This window comes from Schistocerca cancellata, chromosome 11 (assembly GCF_023864275.1).
Source record: "Schistocerca cancellata isolate TAMUIC-IGC-003103 chromosome 11, iqSchCanc2.1, whole genome shotgun sequence".
Taxonomy (NCBI): Eukaryota; Metazoa; Arthropoda; class Insecta; order Orthoptera; family Acrididae; genus Schistocerca; species Schistocerca cancellata.
Window position 1 is genome coordinate 148,523,021 of NC_064636.1, and position 22,617 is coordinate 148,545,637.

The following is a 22,617-nucleotide window of genomic DNA, read 5'->3' on the forward strand; positions in this document are numbered from 1 at the left end:
TGCTGTCCACCATGTGGGCATTCGCATATCGACTGGAGCCTTTTGGACCAGCCCGGTTCAGTGCCTGTGTGCAGAGGCTGGTGAATCACCACTCTGGATTCGGCAACATATCCTTTTGGTTCGACAAGCGCTGAAGATCTCAGGGTCACCCCAGTCATTGGCATTTCATTCAGTGATCCAACCCGCCTTCAAACGACTGTTCAGGAATTGGCCTCAAGCGATCCAGCCATTTGGTATACGTGCTACGGCCTGCCTCAACAATCTGGATCTCTCGGGTACGAAAATACACACCCAGGAATGGAACGCACTACCGCCTTGGTGTCTTCGGAGGCCCAAAGTGATTTTAAGCTTGACACAGTACCTGAAAAAATGTACTCCAGATATGGCTTTTACAACTTTGTTTTCGTCTATTTTAAGTATGTACCATAGTTTTATCGTTATTTATACAGGTGGATCCCAGCAGGTGAATGCTCTCAGTTGTTCTGTGGTTTTCCCTAATAGGGTTTTTAAAGTGCGTCTTCTAGAACAATTTACAAATTATGATGCGGAGTTATATGGTATTCTAATGACACTGGAGAGGGTTCACAGACATCACCGTACAAGTTTTCTTGTCTGTTCCGACTCTCTTAGTGCACTGCATGCGCTTCACCAAATGTATCCGGCAGACCCGCTGATTCAGCTCATCTATGACTGCTTGCAGCAGCTTCAACACCGTGGCAAGAAGGTGTTCTTTTGCTGGGTACCTGGCCATGTTGGGATTCAGGGTAACAACATGGCTGATAAAGCTGCCAAGGAAGCATGTTGGGATGGTGCTGTCCATCAATGTACCATCCTGTTCCACGCCATTATCTCATTTTCTGACAGATGCATCACGCTTCAGTGGGAGACTGAATGGTTGCAGGTGTCGTACAACAAACCGACCACAAAAGCTTGGCGGACTTTGTGTCAGTCTTGCCGCTGGAAGGAGGTTTTGCTTACCAGACTCCACATCCGGCATCTGGGGAGAAGATCCACCTTTCTGTGAAGTTTGTGGCTACGTGTGTCCTGTATACTGATAATAGGGCAGCCCCTCATCTCGCTGGAGATCTGCCCACCATCCTCACAGATACCGATACCAGTGTTAACAGAGTGGTGAAATTTTGTGAACTCTCAGGCCTTATCCCTAAACTGGTGGGGAAGGGCAGCAGACTTTAGTAAGTTATGAACTGCTCTGCATGTGGGGACTGCCTTTGTCCCTACCCATGAGATTTCATGTTGACTTTTCATCAGGGCACTGAGGACCGTGAAGTCTAGCGTCCCCTCAACCCAACCCAACTCATCATCATCATCATAATCATCATCATCATCATCATCATCATTATCATTGACGTGTTCCAGGGCTCTGAAATGGTTTACACCAATGGCTCGATGGCTGATGGTCATGTTGGCTTCGACTACGTCCACAGAGGCCATTTTGAACAGCATTCCTTGCCCCGATGGATGCAGTGTATTCACTGCAAAGCTGGTGGCCATCTCTTGTGCACTTCAGTATATCCGTTCATACCCTGGGGAATCGTTTCTTCTGTGTACTGACTCCTTCAGCAGCCTAAAAGCTATCAACCAGTGCTACCCTCGACACCATCCTTTGGTAGTATCCATCTAGGAGTTCATCTATGGACTGATACTGTCGTTGAGTGGTGTTCGTTTGGACCCCAAGACACATCAGCACCCCAGGGAATGTACTTGATGGCAGGCTGGCCAAACAGGCTACATGGAAACTGCTTCTGGAGATGGGCATCTCTGAACCTGACATGCTGTAGGGTTTTTTGGCTTTGGGGAACAGAGTGGCATAACAGTACACACAACAAACTGTGTGTCATTAAGGAGATTATGAATGTGTCAAAGACTTCCATGCAGGACTCTCACAGGGAATCAGTTGTGCTCTGCTGGCTCCTCATTGGCCATGCTTGGGTGACCCATGGTTACCTCCTGCACTTGAAGACCCGCCTGAGTGTCAGTGCAGCGCCCGGTTGACAGTGGCCCATATTCTGGTGCATTGCCCCACTTTGACTTCTCAGCAACAAAATCTTGTGTTACCGGACTCGTTGCTGTTAATTTTATCTGACAGTACCTCAAGGGATGATCTAGTTTTACTTTTTATTCGTGAGTGTGGGTTTTATCATTTGATCTAAGTTTTAACACATGTCCTTTGTCCCTCTGTGTCCTCCACCCCAGTGCTTCTAGGGTGGAGGTTTTAATGTGTTGCCGAGTGGATGGCTTCTCCTTTTTTATTCTCATGGCCAGCCAGATATGGTAATCTGCTTTGTTGTTTTAATCTCTTCATCCCATTTCTTGCATTTCTGTGGTTTTCATGTCCCCTTTTGTCTGTTTACATGTTTGTTGCCCTTCATCATTCTTGTGATTTTTCCTTTCATTCCATTTTGAGTTGTCAGTCTCTTTTGTTTTATTCTCACACTTGCTGCATTGTTTTTATTCAGAACAAAGGACTGATGACCTCGTAGTTTGGTCCCTTTTCCCCTCTTTTAATCCAACCAAATATTTCACTCCAACACACCATTGGCACGAAATTGTGAATTTTCCAGTATTTTTTGAGTAAACCCTGTATTTTCACATATTTGTGCATATTTTGACTTTTTTATACCTGTTTTGCTTATTTGTGTGCATAGTTGCATGCCTGTACATATTTTTAAGCATATGTTTCTGTTATCCAGTTTCCATCACAGCCACCTAATGCCTTCATTTGTCCATTTCCTATGTCATTTCCCATTTCCTGAACGCCATCCCTGCTACAATGAACTTTTTCTCCATCACTCTGCACCAGTTCAAGAAGGTATACCTTTCCCTAGCTGAAACCAATTTCCACATACTGTTCCTCAAATGTTGCCTAAAACGTGGAATCTCCCCCACTCCAATTTCCCCAGCACAGAAGTTCCTTTTTCTGTATGCCACCCCTCCTTTTGCAGGGACCTTCACCTTTTCAGATTCCACCAGTCCCTGTCCCTCGAAAGCCTGGTGCTGCAAAAACACACTTCCACGACACAGGCAACCCAGAACCACCTCTGCTCCCTCCACAAGATACTGCTGCTGTGTGGTCCCTGTTACATACATCACATACCTGAAATTGAAACCCTTGCTCTCCAGCACCTGGAATAGCAATCAAGACACCACCTCCTTAAGTTATCAAACCTGCTGACATGCTGTTGTCATTTTGGGACACCACTATCCAACACCTATCATATCCACAGTGTTCCTCATTGTGAAACGCTCATAGAACCTGGACCCTCCCAGCGGACCTTTTCAAATAGGAGCATCCCTCAAAACTCCTTAGCAACACCCCAAATCCAAATCTGGAGCTTAAACAATCCTGAAACACTGTTGTTAACATTTCCTCAATATTACTCAGCCCCACAGAAGTTTCAGTACTATCTAAAGGTTTGACTTTCCCGTGAATTGATTTTCCTCTTCAACCCAATGACATCCCACCCAACCACCTATTACATCCTCCCCAAAATTAAGAAAACAGACAATCATGGACTTCGAATTGTAGCTTGTTATTGTGCCCCCACTGAAAGTATTTCAGTCCTTAATGACCATCATTGCCAACCAATTAGTGGTAATCTAGTCTCCCTTGACAATATACCAACTCTCCACCATAAGCAATACTTTACCTCCTGGTTTCTTAGTGGTCACTGTTGATTCCACATCCCTAGATACCAAAAACCATCATACTCATTGTCTTGGTGCAATTGAACACTATCTTTCCCAATGTCCTTGAGACTTCAAACCCCCTACTTCATTCCTCATACACCTACCTAACTGTAATGTAACACTTCTCCTTTGGAGGGAAGGTATACAAACAAGTCTGTGACGTAGCTATGGGCTCTCACATGGGACCCTGCTATGCCAACCTGTTTATAGGCCATGTAGAGGAAACCTTCCTAGCCTCCCAAACCCCTGCTCTGGTTCAGGTTCACTGATAATATCTTCATGATCTGGACCCAGGGCCAAGACACTCTATCCTCATTCTTTCATAACCTCAACATCGTTACTACAAATTGCTTCACCTGGTCTTCCTCAACCCTGCTTGCCACCATCCTGGATGTGGACTTCTATCTCTCGGATGGCTCCATTCACAACTCTGTCCACATTAAACCCAGCAGCCACCAACAGTACCAGTATTTTCACAGCTGCCATCTCTTTCACACCAAAAAATTCCTCCCATACAGTTTGGTCACCCAGGGATGGTGTATCTGCAGTGAGAGGAACTCCCTTTGCCAGTATGCCAAAAGTCTCACCAAAGACTTCAAAGACAGGCAGTATCCAACACATCTAGTCTCCAAACAGATTTTGATTTCCATTTCCCCACACACTCCCAATCCTCTCATCACTTGTAAGAACCAGCTACAAAAGAGTGCCCCCAGTGTCACCCAGCATTATCCCACACTTCAACTTCTGAACCACATCCTTTGTCAAGGCTATGATTATCTATCATTATGCCTTGAAATGATGGATATCCTACACAAGATCATTCCAACCACTCCTAAAGTGTTCCATCACCCACCCAACCTCCACAACATCTCCACTTCCAATCCCTACTCCTTGGCACAGGGATCATATCCGTCTGGACAACTCAGATGCAAGACTTGCCCAATCCACCCACCTAGCACTTCCTATTCCAGTCCTGTCACAGGGTTATCTTACCCCATCAAAGCTTTGGCTACCAGTGCAGCCAGCCATGTCATACACCAGCTCTGCTGCAACAATTGCACAGCTTGTGTATTGGTATGACTACCAACCAGATGTCCACCAAGATGAATGGCCACTGCCAAACTGTGGCCAAGAGTGGAGTAGACCACCCTGTGGCACAACATGTAGCTTGAATATAACTTGCATGATTTCAGTGGCTGCTTCACAACCCGGGCGCCTCTTTATTCAAACCCTGCCACTACCACCATGTTCGCTGAACTGCATGGATGTAAGTTACCTGTACAATGCATTATCAGGCTGCACTTATGACAACTTGCTCTCCCCCACACCACACACTCCACCCAACAGTTTCTATCCCCCTTTTCCCTACCACCACCTCTGTTTTCATGTCTCTTCACCCTCATTGTTTGCTGCCCTCTGTCAATGTACCCACCCATTCTTTCTCCAGCCTTCTCCCCTCTTTTTCTGCTCCCCATTTTTCTTCCACTCCCCACTCCCATCAATGCACCTGGCAGTAGCATCAGTCTGCACACCCAACCAGACAGTGCTGTTCTCAGCCTCAACCCCTATCCTGCTATCCCTCACCCTTCCCCACTCCATTCCTGATTGCTGTTCACGTAAAAGTTGCAATCAATCATATAGTGGAGATGCTGAATAGCGATAGGCACAACAAAATATTCACACAATTATAGCTTTCGGCTGGCCTTAATGGCCGAAAGCTATAATTGTGTGAATCTTTTTGTTGTGCCTATCGCGACTCAGCATCTCCACTATATGGTGATTAGCAACTTTCCTTCTCTGGTATTTTTACATTCCATGCTGGATTTTCCATTGTTTGATTTTTGCAATCGATCAAGTACTTTTTGTGATTTCTGATAACAATATTTCCCATTTACATATTACACATATAGTTATATATTGAAATATAAGGCCCATGTCTATCTTAATTCTCATCAGAGTATCATGTAAAAATTTGAATTAAAACAGTAAGAACCTTGCAGAAATATTGGTAATAATGTTTTTGCTTTATATAATACATATTTATTTATGTATTAAAAAAGGTATATAAAACACACTTGTTTCCACATGCAACAGTGATACAAAATTCCTAAGCAATTTTTGAAGACCTTGTGAAGATTTAAGATTTTGAACAAATGAACATGAGATTTTTGCTAGCAATATTTTCTTATAATATTTCTACCCGAGAGAAGTCTGCTGGCATCAAACTTTGGCTTGAATCTGAGGATGGAACTTCCGAGTGTGTAAGCTTGGAGCATGGCATTGTATTGTAATGAATGGTGGGCAGTGGGAAAACAGAAAAGAAGAGATTAGAAGCATTTCAGATATTATACTACAGAAGAATGCTGAAAGTTAAGTGTACTGCTAGGTTAAGGAATGAGGTGGTTCTCCACAGAATCAGTGAAAGAAGGAACATGTGGTAAACAGCAACAAGAAGAAGGGACAAAGTGATGAAACATGTGTTAAGGCATAACAGAATTACCTCCAACATACTAGAGAGAACTGTAGAGAGTAAAAACTTTAGAGGTAGACAGAGATTTGAATATATCTAACAAATACTTGAGAACATAGGGTGCAAGTGCTATTCTGAGATGAAAAAGTTAATGCAGGAGAGGAATTCATAGCAGACTGCATCAAACCAGTAAGACGACTGATGACTCAAGGAAAAAAATTATCCATTTTTCTGTATATGCTCTCTAAGTCAGCTGTTGTCAGATGCCTTTCTTCAGTAAAATATCTTCTTTGTGAAAAGTTTTGTTCATTTATGTGTTGTTTGCGATGTGAATCATAAATTCTGCATTAAGGAGGTGGCTGTAGCCTGGAAGTGGATTTACTTGACACTGTCATTTATGTTGTTTATTTATTACAAGTTGCTCTGTCGCCTGTGTGTGAACAATAGAAGATGAATTTTTCTGATTTCTCTCATTTTCCTCTGTATGTCTCTTGTGGCCTGTAACTCCTTATGGGACCCTCTGATGTCCACTGTGTACACCAATACTGGTAAAGAAAGGGCAGTGTTAGTCTACTGGCAAACTCTTCCTTAAATTGTGTCTAAATAACAGCTACTGTCACCGTTATTGATGATTCAAATTTGTATCCGTGTGTGACTAGTTTAAGTTCCTGACTGTTGTTTGTGTCTGTAGAGTATCTTTGCTTTACATCTCAGCAGTGATAGTGTCCTTGAATATTAAATGACATGTAGTAACACCAGTATCATGAGCAGGTGCTTAACTGGTGTCACTTTCAGACATGACTGCACAACAGCATAACAACCAGAAGCCTGATGGCAGCTAAATATATAAATAGAAGGCAGCATCATACCATCACAAACAAATCAGAATAGAAGGTCTGTAAATAAAGTGGTTGTATCAAGATATTGATATTACTTTGTCAAACTTCAGTACATCAGGTTTCGTCAGTTTTGTAATAAAAATCTGTGTATCTTTGTATGGCTGTCCACAGAAATTAATCTTAGAGGGAGTAACTTTCTAATTGGCTTTCTTTATATGAGGTTGAATCAAAAATTTTTGGGACTAGTGCTGCCATCTGGAAAGTAAGAGTAGATCTTTGCACTGCTGGGTGGCGAGAGTTGCATATCTGATGAATCAGTGTGCGGAGTGGCATTCAGCTCGGAGGACGTGTTGCGTGTCCACAGTGATTTCTGTAATACTCTGTGTTTGGTGTGTGTGGTGATTTTATGAGGGATCTGCGAACAGAACAGCATGTGTGTATCAAATTCTGTGCAAATCTTGGGAAAAGTGCTACGGAGACCCTTGCAGTGATTCAAGTGTTTGGGGGACAGAGCATGAGCCGTATGCATGTGTTTGAATGACATGCTCAGTTCAGGGCTGGCCGTACAGACATGGAAGGTGATGCTCACACTGGAAGGCCCATTAGCCGCACAACACCAGGCATTGTTGCCAAACTTCAACAATTGGTTCGTGCAGATTGATGTCAAATCATTCAAGACCTTGTGGATGAAGTGGGTCAATGAATGTTGACTGATGAATAGGGCATGCATTGTGTTGCCGCAAAATTTGTGCCAAGGATCTTGACTACCAATCAGAAGGCACAGCATGTTGAAGTGTGCACTGACCTTTGTCAGACCTTATCCGATGATCCAACCTTCTTGTCACAGGTTCTCACCAGTGACGAGAGCTGGATTTATGGTTATGACCCAGAGACAAAGCAACCATCATCCTAGTGGAAGAGTGCTGGCTCTCCAAGACCCGAAAAAGTGAGACAGGTGAAGAGCAAAGTGAAGAGCATGATCATTGTTTTCCTTGATCCCAAGGGAATTGTGCACAAATAATTCATCTCACCCAGCCAAACAGTGAAGTCAGCATACTACCATGATATTTTGCATCAGCTCCATGAAAACGTGTCACAACGAGGGCCTGAACTTTGGCATCAAGGGAACTGGTTGCTGCATAATGACAACATGCCCTGTCACATGTCCTTGCTCACCAGGACCTTTTTGGCATAAAACAACATGGCAGTTGTATCCCACCCACCATACTTACCAGATCTGGCACCTTGCGACTTCGCGCTATTCCCAAAACTGAGACTCAAGTTGAAAGAACATTGGTTCGACACTCTAGATAGGATTTAAGAAGCATTGCTGGTGGTGACAAACACCCTCAAAGAACAGGACTTCCAGAAAACGTTTGACGAGTGGCAGAAGTGCTGGGACTGTTGTGTACGTGCGGATGGGAACTACTTCGAGCGTGATGGTGACCATTAGTCTGAAGGTAAGGTTTTCAACAGATGGCAGCACCAGTCCTGAAAATTTTGGATAGCACCTCATATAACTTATTCAACTAGTATTGGAAGATACAAATGTGAAAGGAATTTAAGAAGATATTATACCACAAAGGATTGATAGATATAAACTCAATATTTTCTGGTAGATTATTTTGATACCAAAATGGGAAGCATTTTTAATCAGTATATTTTAAGTACACTTCATTAATATGAATGTGAATGCCACCATTTTGATAGAATGGTATGAAATTACATCTTTGTTGTAAGATATTCAACGAGTTACTGTGAAGAAATAATATCATTCCTCAATTTATAATGTTAGGGGGTCTCACTGAAAATTAAAAATTTGAAATATAAAATAAATCAGAACAAATGAGGAAGATCAAGTGGGATAGCAACAAAACATCAGGGAAAAGTTTCCATTTCATATTACCCTACCTGGAAAAATATAAAGAAATTTTAAAAATGACACGGACAGCATTTTCTGTTGGAAACAATAATGCCAAATCTGCAACATTTTTTAGAAATGCACGAGAATTTTGTAATAAATGTAAAGTGCATAAACCTCCCTCCCGTCAAGATTCTAGATATAGGCAAGTACCCCATCTAGCTCCCACCCCAACCTGGCTCCCTTGTTTTCAGTTGTAAGTGATGTTTAATGACTATTCCGATGTAATTTTTCTATATCTACATCTACATCTTTTTTCAGGCATTAGGATGTGTCTCACACTAAAAAAGATTCTATTATTTACAAATAGGGGCAATAATATGTACATGAAAACCTACGCCTTCTACGACATACTTACTCAGCACAATGATACTGCAACAGAAACATTTACCATCCCCAAAGATCTGGGAAACATAGATATAATATGTTACAGTTGCCTTATAAAATATTTATATTTTTCAGTTCGATTATAAGTTTTTTGTGTGCACATTATATTTGTCCATATTTACAGGATCTTTATTGTCATTTGAACTTATTACAGAGGTGATGAAATGCAATATGTTTTTTATGTTGTCTATTGTTTTCTTGTAGGTGAAATGCTGAGAGATAGCTACACAAAGGCATTGGGGAAAGAGTCATCAGCTGTAAGTAGTTGTGGTTTAGACATTTTTTTTTTTGTACACAATATGTGAAAAGCTATATAGATAACTGTCACAGTTGCTGTAAAATTTGGTTGCAACCAAGTCTGTATTAATTAATGTCTAAAATGGTACCTGGTGCCAGCTGCAGATCACTTATCTAATGGCATCCAGAGGAATGAAAATTTGGTTTTCTGTGTGTTGTAATTATTGACTAAATTTAAAAATTTAAAATACTGCCATAATTTACTCGGTAAAAGGTATAATCTTAGGTTAAAGGTTTAACACAATAAGTATTAAAGGTAGAATCTGTGTGTATGTCTTGAGGCAGCATAATTCATGGTTCACAAATTACCCAGAATTATATTCTTCCAGTATTTGAGAATGAGAGTACTTGGTGGCTGCCAACAAACTTTGCAAATAATTCAACACTTGTTCAGACTTTTCCTTACTGACACACTTCAAAAGACAATGCAATGGAAAAAGGTTTATCACTAACTACTTTTTCACTGTTCATGCAGTCAGATTTCAGCATTAGTATTATTCTTTGGTACTAACTCTTAGTTCCCCATTTTTCAGACAGTAGCCACATATGCTACTGAAGATACCCCCAAAATCATATTGTTGCATGACACAGTTCAGGAGGAAACCTATTCTTTGAGAAAAATGTAAATATTTCTCAATACCAATTGTGTAAATGTTTATACAATTGAAAAAATGATGGTGGAAGGTAGTTCTCATGTGACTCCAACTTAAAGGCCTACATTTACTGAATTTAAAAATTAACTTGAGTATGATTATATCTTTAATTATTTTACTTATTTATTTATTTATTGTGATACACAGTCATAGGTATTTCTGCATGGTAGTGCATAGTTGTGGGATGAATCAAAACATTTAATCACATTAATATGTTTGTATGATTAAGGACCTCAAACAAAGATTAAGAATACAAATTAGAAAATAATAATAAAAAAACACAATCAATAAGTTCTAATTATATTGAGAAATAGAGGTAAAGATACAATTTTCAGATATTGTCTAAAAATTATTTATAAAATGAGAAAGACCATCATCTTGACTTAGAGAACACAGTTTAATGTAACTAAAGCAGCAAGGTACATTAAAGCAAAATAATACAAAAAATACATCAGAAATAATCTTATCTATCTCTGCCGAAGAATTTATCTAAAGAACAGAAATTTTTTTCAAGCAACAACTCCTTTAGCTTACATTTAAACAGTACATTATACCTCATAGACACTTAATATTATTTGGAAACACATTGAGGATTTTGTACATGTGTATTTTACACCTTTTTGCACTAGAGACAAATTTTTCAGGTCACAGTGTGTGTCACATTTCTTATGATGATGGTACAACTCGTTTGTTTCATATTGAGAAAAATTGTGAACCATGAATGTCAGGATTGAAAAGAGATATTATGGGGTAGTAGTTAGTATCCCTATTTGCTAAAAAAGATTATGAATAAGGTTCTTGGAGGCACTCGACATAAAATTTGGACAACCTTTTTCTGACAATTTTCATCATTGGTGAATTGACTTAGACAGTTATTCTATAACAAATAAGTAAATGGAAGTCATCAAAGTAGGTGGATGTTAAATGTCTTCGGTTTTGGTGATTGTCTCAAAGATAAATGTTTACTGATCTAAGCATTTTCAGGGTTTAGTGGATATTGTGTTCACAGTTAAACCTGCTATCTATATGGATGCCTAAGAATTTTGGATAATGTAGCCTTCGTATCTTCTGACTCTCGTGTTCAGTGCTTATTTCCTGTGTGCATTTGTAATCAGAATGGAAACAAATGTAACTGACTTTGCTGAAGTTTATTGATAGAGAATTTGCTGTGAACCAGTTTATAATATCTGCAAGTAATTGGTTGGCATTTAACTCTAGATCAGTGGATGTTTTACTGTCTGTCACAATACCTGTGTCATCAGCAAATATAGTAAAATTGCTAGCTTTGTTTAACAATAGAGATAGGTCATTATTATATATGAGAAATAGCAGGGGACAAGGGGGTGGGGTTGTTTGGGGAAGAGACCAAACAGCGAGGTCATCAGTCTCATTGGAATAGGGAAGGATGGGGGAGGAATTCGGCCACCCCTTTCAAAGGCACCATCCCGGCATTTACCTGAAGCTATTTAGGAAATCAAGGAAAACATAAATCAGGATGGCCGGACGCGAGATTGAACTGTCGTCCTCCCGAATGTGAGTCCAGTGTGCTAACCACTGCGCCACCTCGCTTGGTAGGGGACAAGGACAGAATCTTGTGGAACTTCATAATGAATTGTTCCCCAGTTGGACTGTACCACTCCTGTGTGTGTATTGTTACCGTCTATGCTATTTTCTGTTGACTGCCCTCTAGATAGGATTGGAGCCAGTTGCCCATTGGTTCTGTCTCCATAGTGGCATGCTTTCTCTATGAGCATTCTATGATTGACACAGTTGAAGGCCTTAGACAGGTGGCTAAATATGCTGATAGGCAATGTCTTCCTGTCAAGACATTCCAAAATGTTATTGGTACATGAAAATATAGATTTGTTTGTGGAAGTACCTTCTATGAATCCAAACTGGTTTTTACTAATTATTGCAAAGCTTTTTAGGTGGCTGACTATCCTGGCATATATTAATTTTTTGAGGACTTGAGAAAATGTAGATAAAAGAGGAGGAGGGGGGGGGGCAGGGAGAGAAAGAGAGAGAGAGAGAGAGAGAGAGAGAGAGAGAGAGAGAGAGAGGATTATAGTTTGTAACATATGGGGCACTGCCACTTTACAATAGCTGCTTCATCCTGTCGGGGAAGATACCTTGTTTGAGAGAGGAATATATGAGGTAGGACTTCACCAAACTGATTACGGCAATCTTTTAGCGGTTTGCTGGAAATACTATTGACACCATTTGAATTTCTGATTCTTAAAAGATTACAGTTCTTCTTGATTTTTGTACTGTTATAGGGGGCTTAACCTATCTGCTCTAAAAAAAATTGGGAAATGATCTTTCTGTATTTTATGGCCTTTCTGTGTACCTGTTGTATCTTATATATTTTTTTCTGGCAATGCTTAAAAAGTGCTCATTAAAAATTTTTGCCATGACCTCTTGATTTTGAACTTGACTACCTTCATCACTGAGAACAATGTTTTGGGTCCTACTGGGGCAATTTTCATCAGTTTCACTCCATCTGTCTGAAGCCGGTTTATACATAGAGTTGGATTCTCTGAAGAATCAGAGGTAGGGGTGTTACTAGTGTAGTGTTGCCACAAACTGTTGCACAAACAGTAGGCTTAATGATTAGTATCACTGGCTGTTGTGCTACGGGTCATCAGTTCATACAACTGTTCAGGCTATACACTGATGTTCAAACAAAATGTACTTTCAGTGTTAAGTGTTGTATGTCCCTGATAACACTGCCTTCAGATTTGCACTTCAGTGTTAGTTATCTTTTAAATGGTGTGTGTGCTTTTACTTTACATGCATATGAATCAAAATGACATCATTTCCCACAGACTCACAGATGTCATGAGGTGTCACTGTAGTTTTTTAATATCTTTTTTAACATGTTAATGTATTTACTTTGTAAAAAAATTAAAACAGTCTTGATCGTATGTTGTTGTTGTCTTCAGTCCAGAGACTGGTTTGATGCAGCTCTCCATGCTACTCTATCCTGTGCAAGCTTCTTCATCTCCCAGTACTTACTGCAAGATACATCCTTCTGAATCTGCATAGTGTATTCATCTCTTGGTCTCCCTCTACGATTTTTACCCTCCACGCTGCCCTCTAGTGCTAAATTTGTGATCCCTTGATGCCTCAGAACATGTCCTACCAACCGGTCCCTTCTTCTTGTCAAGTTGTGCCACAAACTCCTCTTCTCCCCAATTCTATTCAATACCTCCTCATTAGTTATGTGATCTACCCATCTAATCTTCAGCATTCTTCTGTAGCACCACATTTCGAAAGCTTCTATTCTCTTCTTGTCCAAACTATTTATCGTCCATGTTTCACTTCCATACATGGCTACATTCCATACAAATACTTTCAGAAACAACTTCCCGACACTTAAATCTATACTCGATGTTAACAAATTTCTCTTCTTCAGAAATGCTTTCCTTGCCATTGCCAGTCTACATTTTATATCCTCTCTACTTCTCATCAGTTATTTTGCTTCCCAAATAGCAAAACTCCTTTACTACTTTAAACGTCTCATTTCCTAATCTAATTCCCTCAGCATCACCCGACTTAATTCGACTACATTCCATTATCCTCGTTTTGCTTTTGTTGATGTTCATCTTATATCCTCCTTTCAAGACACTGTCCATTCCGTTCAACTGCTCTTCCAAGTCGTTTGCTGTCTCTGACAGAATTACAATGTCATTGGCGAACCTCAAAGTTTTTATTTCTTCTTCATCGACTTTAATACCCACTCCCAATTTTTCTTTTGTTTCCTTTACTGCTTGCTCAATATACAGATTGAATAACATCGGGGACAGGCTACAACCCTGTCTCACTCCCTTCCCAACTGCTGCTTCCTTTTCATGCCCCTGGACTCTTATAACTGCCATCCGGTTTCTGTACAAATTGTAAATAGCCTTTCGCTCCCTGTATTTTACCCCCGTCACCTTCAGAATTTGAAAGAGAGTATTCCAGTCAACATTGTCAAAAGCTTTCTCTAAGTCTACAAATGCTAGAAATGAAGGTTTGCCTTTCCTTAATCTATTTTCTAAGATAAGTCATAGGGTCAGTATTGCCTCACGTGTTCCAACATTTCTGCGGAATCCAAACTGATCTTCGCCGAGGTCAGCGTCTACCAGTTTTTCCATACTTATTTAGATGATGACCAGTTTCAGTAAATTTTCAAGACACCTTCAGAACATCCTCTGAAATATAAGTTCATTTAGAGATTTGTCTAACAAGAAGTTTTGCAAACTGAAGCATTTAAATGTAAGAACAATCAAAAGGAGAAATTTACCCAATGGTGGCGAGCATATGTGGCGAATGGATCAGGTAACTTCTGTTGAGACATGATTGTCAACTGCTGAATAGTGTGGAGAGACTCTAGGTTAAGTGGGAGAAGCTCTAAGCACTGCATTCTGCATGATGTCAATAGCAGCCAGTAAGGCATACAGTAAATGTTGTAACCCACATTGTACTACACCTACGTTACTATGGGTATGGCATGCATCTCATTCAAGTAGTGTGCCCTTCAGAAGCTCTAGGCATCCCACCAGAGGCTACTGACCATGGGTGACACCTCAGTCATCTGTGGCAGGAAGCTAGTGACCCCTGGTAGGCAAATAATATTTATATTGTCTTGCACTGGCTCTGACTGGCTCCCATGCAGATCTCTCACAAGTTACTAAAATAACTAAAAACATTATAAAAGTAATGTGCATACAAAGCAGCAGCAAAAAATAAAACATAAAAGGTATAATATAAGCCAAATAAAACAAATCATAAATGCTTCAGAACACAGTTTATGAGAATACATTATATAAAATTACAAGTAGTAAACCAATGGAAATTGTTACTAAGAAAGAAGACTATCCTCTGTATGCAGTCTGTGATCTTGGCATTGAGACATAGAACAAAACCACAGCACAATAAACTCAGCAGATGCTGATGCTGTGGAACATTGTGAAATATTGTGAGGCAGCCAGACAGTAGTACCAGAGATGAAAGTACCGCTGGCCACAGCTACGTGTTGACATGGAAGGGCAGACGCAAAGATCAAGTGATGTGTGTGTTAGATGCTGCTAGTAATTACGGCAATATATACATCATGATGGATCACCAACAAGACAAATGTAACTTTGGATGTGGCTGCAGTGACACGTATGCTGCATTGAGTTTTACTGTGATTACTAGTGGAACATTGTGTGGCACCACAGAGACATGAAGGTTGGAGAATGTTGCCTGATGGTGTTGGTCACAAAATAATAGACCTAAAACTTACTATCCACAGATATAAAACTCACAAATATAGTTGTAATAGTAATACTGCCTAATAGAATGCCATTGGATGGAATAATTAGTGATGTAAGATAAAATTTGTAAAAGATGATAAAAATATTAATGGAAATGGCATAAGTGAAGAATATAACTTTAGAAACTTTTAAAAAGGGGTATCTATAATAAAAAACAAGAAACAAAAGAGCAGGCAACTTCTATAATGAATCATGAAAGAGATGGAAAAAAAACATTTCTCTAAACTCTAACTGCTCATTTAGTAAAGATAATAGCTTATTTTTATCATGTACATAAATTTCTATATCTTCAAATGCATTTATTAAGAATTCTTTAGGAGCACTATGCAGAACAAATGGACTCTTTGGAATGATTACTTTGGGTTACATACTGGCCGTATAATGATTTACCAGGGTAGTGTCTGATGTATGCTCTCTAAACTGAGTGGAGAAATTATGGCTCATCTGTCCAATGTATTCTTTATCAGAATCATCACACAAAATTTTATAAATACCAGAATTTAAATAACTACTGTTGCAATTACCAGCAGTGTGCTTGAGCGTTGATTTGTGTGGATTGTCTGGTTAGAATGGTTCACACACATCATGTTAGGTTTAGGTGCTCCGATGTGGATGGAGGAACTATTACAGTGCAGACAAATTAGAGACACAGAAACATACACTTTATTGTGCTGCAGTACTCAACATGTACAGCAACTCTTTGTATGTGTTTGCAGACAGATACAACAAAGTAGTGGCCTGTCAACATGTGCATTACTGAATACAATGTCAACAAGGCAATGCTCGTCCTGGGCATCACAGTGTCAATCATTGTAGTAAACACTTGTCCCTTTGTGTGAAGGCTATTGGTGACTCCACGTTTAGATTGTCTTGCAGGCTAATCTCCACTGTGAACTGCAACTCTGGCACTCCATACTATAACTGTCATATGCAAATGCTGAGCATGCACTCTGTTACTGCTTATGGCTGCCATGTGTCACAACACAGAAGACGATCTCATTGGCGGCAGCTTGGGGGTTGCTGATTGGGTCACACTTGTGGTGAGCTTCAAAGGGCTGCCAGTGGCATCAGTGAGAAGATGTCTCAGTGTGCCAGCTCCAGTTGCGTCCATTTGTATGACCACAACAAGCCAGTTCTGTAAGAGATTATCAGGAGTGAAAGCTATAGTCAGTTCACAGAATTTAAGTAAATGATTTATTTTCTCAGAAATATTTACCATATAGGTCATTTTAGTAACATTTTCGATTGATGATTTCCAGAGAATCATGTGACTGTTATAACTTACTCAATAATAATCCAACTTCATTGGTATTAAAATTGTTGACCTTAACAAAATGTTTGGGTGTTGTTATTTCTGTTTGAACTTCATCAGGCGTAAGGAGTATTTTTAATATTCTATGGGTCATTCACTGAAAAATGTTTATTTTTTAAATTTTTTGAAATATTTGAATCAATGACAGGAGTTAGCATGAATGATGACATCTGTTGCAGTTGGCTTTCTATAGATGGCAAAGCAATGCTTTCTGTCACAAGCTGAAATGGTGAGTGCTAAAAAATTTACACTTCTGTGGTTCTCATGTTCTACAGTGAAGAAAATCTTAGGGTGAATGTTATTTTAAACAACAGTAAGTGAATCTATTTCTTCTTTGGAGCCATTAAAAAGCAACAGTGTCAACATATATTTTGTAATAGTGGCATTTCAGGATTGTCTTTGAAAAATTCTAGTTCAACATAATTAACTAGAGTGTTTACAAAGGTGCCAATTAGGAATTTTTCCACTCCCAAACTATCTTTTTGAGAACATATTCAATCATTAAAACAGAAGTAGTTAAAAGCTAAAGTACTTCCAAGTAGTTCATTGAGATCAGGCACTTCTCCTGCAGTTTTAGGTTTGTGTTATAATAAATTATTATGAACTTTTGTGATGTTTTCATTTACTGTGTGCTCTATTGGCACCATGCAGAAGAGAGCATAGATCCTCTTCCACTTAACCCATAGTTTCTGCACACTATCCAGCAGTTGACATTTGTGTCCCTGCTTGATTCACAAACTATTCCTGCCGCCATTGGATGTTGGGTGTCCCTCTAAACCTATAAATGTGCTTATATTCCAGAGACTGGTTTTTATATGAGGAAAACTGATGTCATTTTTAAAAAATATTTTACTTAAATTGCTATTGTTCTAATGATGTTTACAGTGTATTTCTGTATTTATCATTATAAAAATTTTACATACTGGGTATTATGAAAGACAAATTATTGAGACTGTATGCTTCCTGTTGTGTCCATGTTATAACAGTGCAGGCCAGTATGAACCTGTTTCGAGAAAAACATGCTACTGACTGATTGACTGACTGACTGCTGTGTCATTCCCTGACTAAGACATCTTTGTATATCAGAATGGAGTGGCAAACAGTTAGCATACCATCATGCCTAGAGTATAGCTTTTAAATCTTCTTTTTTAAATAGTTCAGATAAATATGGCAGCGTTATCAAAGAGTACATGAATGGCTCAAAAAAAGGAGACACTCTAGGTTGTTCAGAAGTCTTCCCTGCCACATCTTCAGGTTTCAACTTCACAGCCAATTTACTGTGTTTAATGCAGAACTCTATGTGATCTTTAAGGTACTGAAGCATGTGTTATCACTGAAAAAACTAAAAAATCCAAAAATACAAGACTGGCTCCTTCCACTGTGCTACTTTTAGATAGGTGGCAGAGACCTTCCACTCTGTATGGTATATGTTGTAGTCCAACAATGATCGAGTCTTTGTCTGCTGCAAGAGTCATGATGAATCACTATTTTCTAGGAAAGAAATGACAAATTATTCAACAGATGTGGAGAATATTCTGCATGGTTGGGGGAAAAATTTAGACACAAGGCTGGCTGTAAGGCATAAAAACAATAACTCACACTTCTATTTCAATATCTTTGCCTCTCTTGATACACAATATCTGCATAAACCAACATTTCTCTATAACCTTCTCTGTCATTCATATCTGGCATATTGGCAAGCACGTAAGCTGTTCTCTCTTCCACTTTGATCCTCACTTCCCTGCATCCACTTGCTTCTGTCTTTCCTCTTGTCCTACCAGTAGCTCTCCATGCTTTTGTGATCTTTCTGTTGATATTCATCCTAATCGCGTGCCTAACAAATCATGTCCTTTCTGATTTCTCCTGATAGTTGTCACACTCCAGTAGAGTTCTTCCCTAGGTCGTCATATTCATCTTTCACAACCTCTTTTAGGACCTAGTATTTTTCTGAGAATTTCTTTCTAATCTTAGTCTAGTTGTGCCACATCTGGTCTACATAGTGCTATTGTCTCACCCACATACAGAGCTGCATTCACCATCATTATCTTGTAGTGCATGGTTGTTGTGATCATAGGCATTATGTTTCTACTGTATATGCCTCTTGTAACATATAAGGCTGACCTTATCTTTATCCTGTGTAATTCCCTCATTTCTCCTTATTGTTTCTTTTATATATTCTCCAAGGTACTTAAATTTATTAACCCTCTGCACTGTGCCTTTCAGTGTTTTCTAGCTCTTAGTGCTAACCATTGTCTGTCTTACAGACAGTCTTCAGTTCCACCCATCTGGCTATCAAGCCTAATTTGTCTAGCTATGCTTTGTATCTTATTCTGTCTCATTATCACTATGTCATCTGCAAAGACAGAGGAGTCCAGTTAAGCCTGTTTGTCCTTTGTATTCTCACTGTTAATATTTGGTTTTCCAGTTTCATCATTTAGTGCTCCCCACTGTTTAATCAATTTGTCCTTTACTATGATGAATGAAATTGGTGATAGTTCAGCTCCTGTTTTGAAACTAGTCTTGATTCCTGCATAACTCTAGCGTATCTTGCCCTTGCCTACTTGGCCTTCTGCTGTGTCTGTCATATTCCTGTTACTGGTTTTCTTGTAGTCCCATATAGTTCTCTGTTGTTCAGGATCTGTCAAAGAGTCGCTATGTCAAAGTTACCATCCTTTTGTTCTTTTAGTATCAGAGTAAAGATCTGTTGTGAGCTTCCTCTTCCCTTCCTAAAGACCAACTGATAATGTCCTACTATACGTTTTATATTTTCTTCTACTTTCTTCAGAAGAAGTTTTGATAATACCTTGTAGCCAATCACTAGTAGCGATGTACCCTAACAGTTGTCTGTCCCAGTTCAGAATTAAATGGCTCTTCTGTGAGATAGTAATGATTCTGTTCTTGTTTTATTGCTAACCTTGGTGTTCATCATCTTTTTAGTGAATCTCTAATTCATTGCTGCATGTTTAATCTGGAAATAAGGTGGCAGGAATTTTCTGGGATCTCACAAAGGCATTAGATTCTGTAAACCATGCATTGCTTGTTTATAAACTTGAAAAATATGGCATCAGCAGAAGTGCCATACAATGGCTTAAATCCTACTTATCAAACAGAAAGCAAACAGTTAGCATCTCTTTAAATGGTACATATTATTGTTCTAACTGGAAATATATATATATATATATATATATATATATATATATATATATATATATATCAGGGTTTTCCCACAAGGCTTCATATTAGGCCCAGTTCTATTTCTCTGCTATGCTAATGACTTACCATTACATATCAGCTCTCTATCAGTTCTGTTCACAGGTGATACTTCTGTCATAGTTGAAGATCAGGATTCAGAAAAAAAATTCCCAAATCCATGATGAGTACCCTCAGTGCCTTAGAAACTCGGTTTTAGCTACATGGGTTAAACTAAATATATGTAAGACTCACAGTTCAAAACCAAACAGTCAAAATGCAAGCAGATTAAGATTTTACACAACAGTCAAGATATAGAAGAAGTTGACTCAGTCAAATCCTGAGGTTTAACTGTACATAGAAATTTGAGCTGACATGTACACATGGAATACCTAGCAAACAAACTGAGCAGCTTAGAATTTGCAATGCAAATATTATCAACTGCAACTGACATGGGCACATGAAAAGTAGCATGTAAAAGCTGCTTTCAATCCATTATTAGGTATGGTATTGGTTTTTGGGGTAACTCGATATGGTGTGGATACTAAAAATACAGAAAAAAACATTCAAAATATGTGCACTGCAAATCGCAAAGAACCATGTCAACCATTATTTAGAAAACTTAAAATATTAACTCTGCCATCCTTATACGTATATGAGATTATTATATTTTTGTACACCAGACATTAATTATTTGAGGGAAACCATTTTGTCCATTTACATGATATTAGAAACAAAGAAAATGTTATACCCACTACCTCAGACTGTATGTCCAGGGACCTCAATATATGTGAATGAAAATTTGTAATAAAGTAAAAGGGAACAAGTTGGTGCAGATGTATTTAGGTCCACTTAAAAGGAAGCTACAGTATATGAGATACTGGAAGCATTATTACTCAGTGGATGAATTCACGCAGGACAAACTGGAAATTTGAGTTGGATATAATGTTTTACATATTTCAAGAAATATCCTTATGGTGTTGTTATTTATTGTAGTGCTATTATTTATTAATGTAAAAATCATTGTAACTGTATTATAAATTTTTGACATGTCTCCTGTATGCAAACCAAATGGATTGCAAATATACATCATGAGATGAATAAAACACAATTCACACAATTCGCAATACCCCAATGGTGTATTGTCCATGTTTTATCATCACTTTGTTTGGCAATGAAACATGTTGGCATCAGTGTAATTTTGTGTTATCAGTACAATTCTATTAACCGTTCCTCATTTTTGCTTGTGATATTTATGGGTAATGTGGTGGTTGTAGTAGACAGACCTGTTAAGTGTGGTCTACAAAGTTTGATAAATAAAGTGGAAATCAGAGATTACCTCAAGAAAGAGACAAAAGATGACATCTTAAAGGTGGTGAGTGCCTCGAGAGAATGTTTCTGTGTGATAATAACCTCACTTTCCGTTATCTCTGAAAGTGGGGTTAGCAACCTCCAGGCAGAGGGAGAGAACCACAGAGGACAAGTGGTACCATCTGTTGGCGCAGTACATGAAATTGAGAGTGGCAACCATCAAATATCGACACCTAGCAGGACTACTTGTAACTACGACAGCCCGCACACAGAGGGCTTGGACAACAACGTTATGGGACAAGTGGTGCCACCTGTTGACCCAGTTCAAGAAACAGAGTGGCCACCATCACCTGGATGGACCACTTGTAACTACAACCATTAGCCTCTTGACTATGACACAATATTAGAGGCAAAAATTACAGAAAAAGTCATGCAAAAGATAAGCCTTATGATGAAGAACATCACACACAGTGTAAAGATTTTGATAAAGAAAGAAATTGTGAGTACGACATAGAAGACACCAAAACGACAGAAAAGACCCAACACCATGAAGAGGGAAGCTGAAAATGTGTTTCTAACAAAAGATGATGAAATACCTACAACATGAGACATGACACAATATCAAGATCAGAAGTGAAAGTAAATGAACAACACTGAATTTACCCATAAAAGAGAGAGGAGACCAGCTAAACAGCATGAGACACTGACTGATGCTGGACCATGAGATGTAGATCTACAAACTGCAGATAGGATGGCCCTGCTCTACGTAGGACAGTACAAATGTGAGAGAACACAGGATTAAATAAAAAAATTTCTCAATAAGAAAGGAATGAAGGAAAATGTAAAATTTGAAGAACTGCCCAACAACAATAATATGAAATCCTTTAAAGTAGGCATCCCCTTTCACAGTTGGCAAATAAAGATGGATTTTGGCCAACAGGTATCACTGTCAGAGACTTTCATTTTCCCCATTTTTTTACAAGAAAATGCCAGGATCTCTCTTCCATAAGACACAAGAACACCATCCAAGAAAATGTAAAGAAGTAGGAGCAGTAGGAACCTTAAAGATCCTCCTATGGAATATAGAAAGTGCAATGGACGTAGCTCAGAGGGCTATGACATAGTAATCCTAACACACATTTTTACCCAAAAATTGGCAATACCCAGAATTTTACTGCACTCATGTCCACGCAAAACAAATCAACAGAGGAAGACCCAGTGGAGGAATAA

At 39.1% G+C, this 22,617-nt stretch overlaps 1 protein-coding gene across 1 annotated transcript in view; it reads left to right on the top strand.

Moving 5' to 3' along the window:
• LOC126108376 (uncharacterized) overlaps positions 1–22,617 on the top strand; it is a 128,710-nt gene that overhangs the window by 27,353 nt on the left and 78,740 nt on the right. Inside the window, exon 3 of the mRNA XM_049913589.1 lies at positions 9,530–9,582. Coding sequence (XP_049769546.1) covers positions 9,530–9,582 — 53 coding nt within the window. The remainder of the gene's footprint in view (positions 1–9,529; positions 9,583–22,617) is intronic.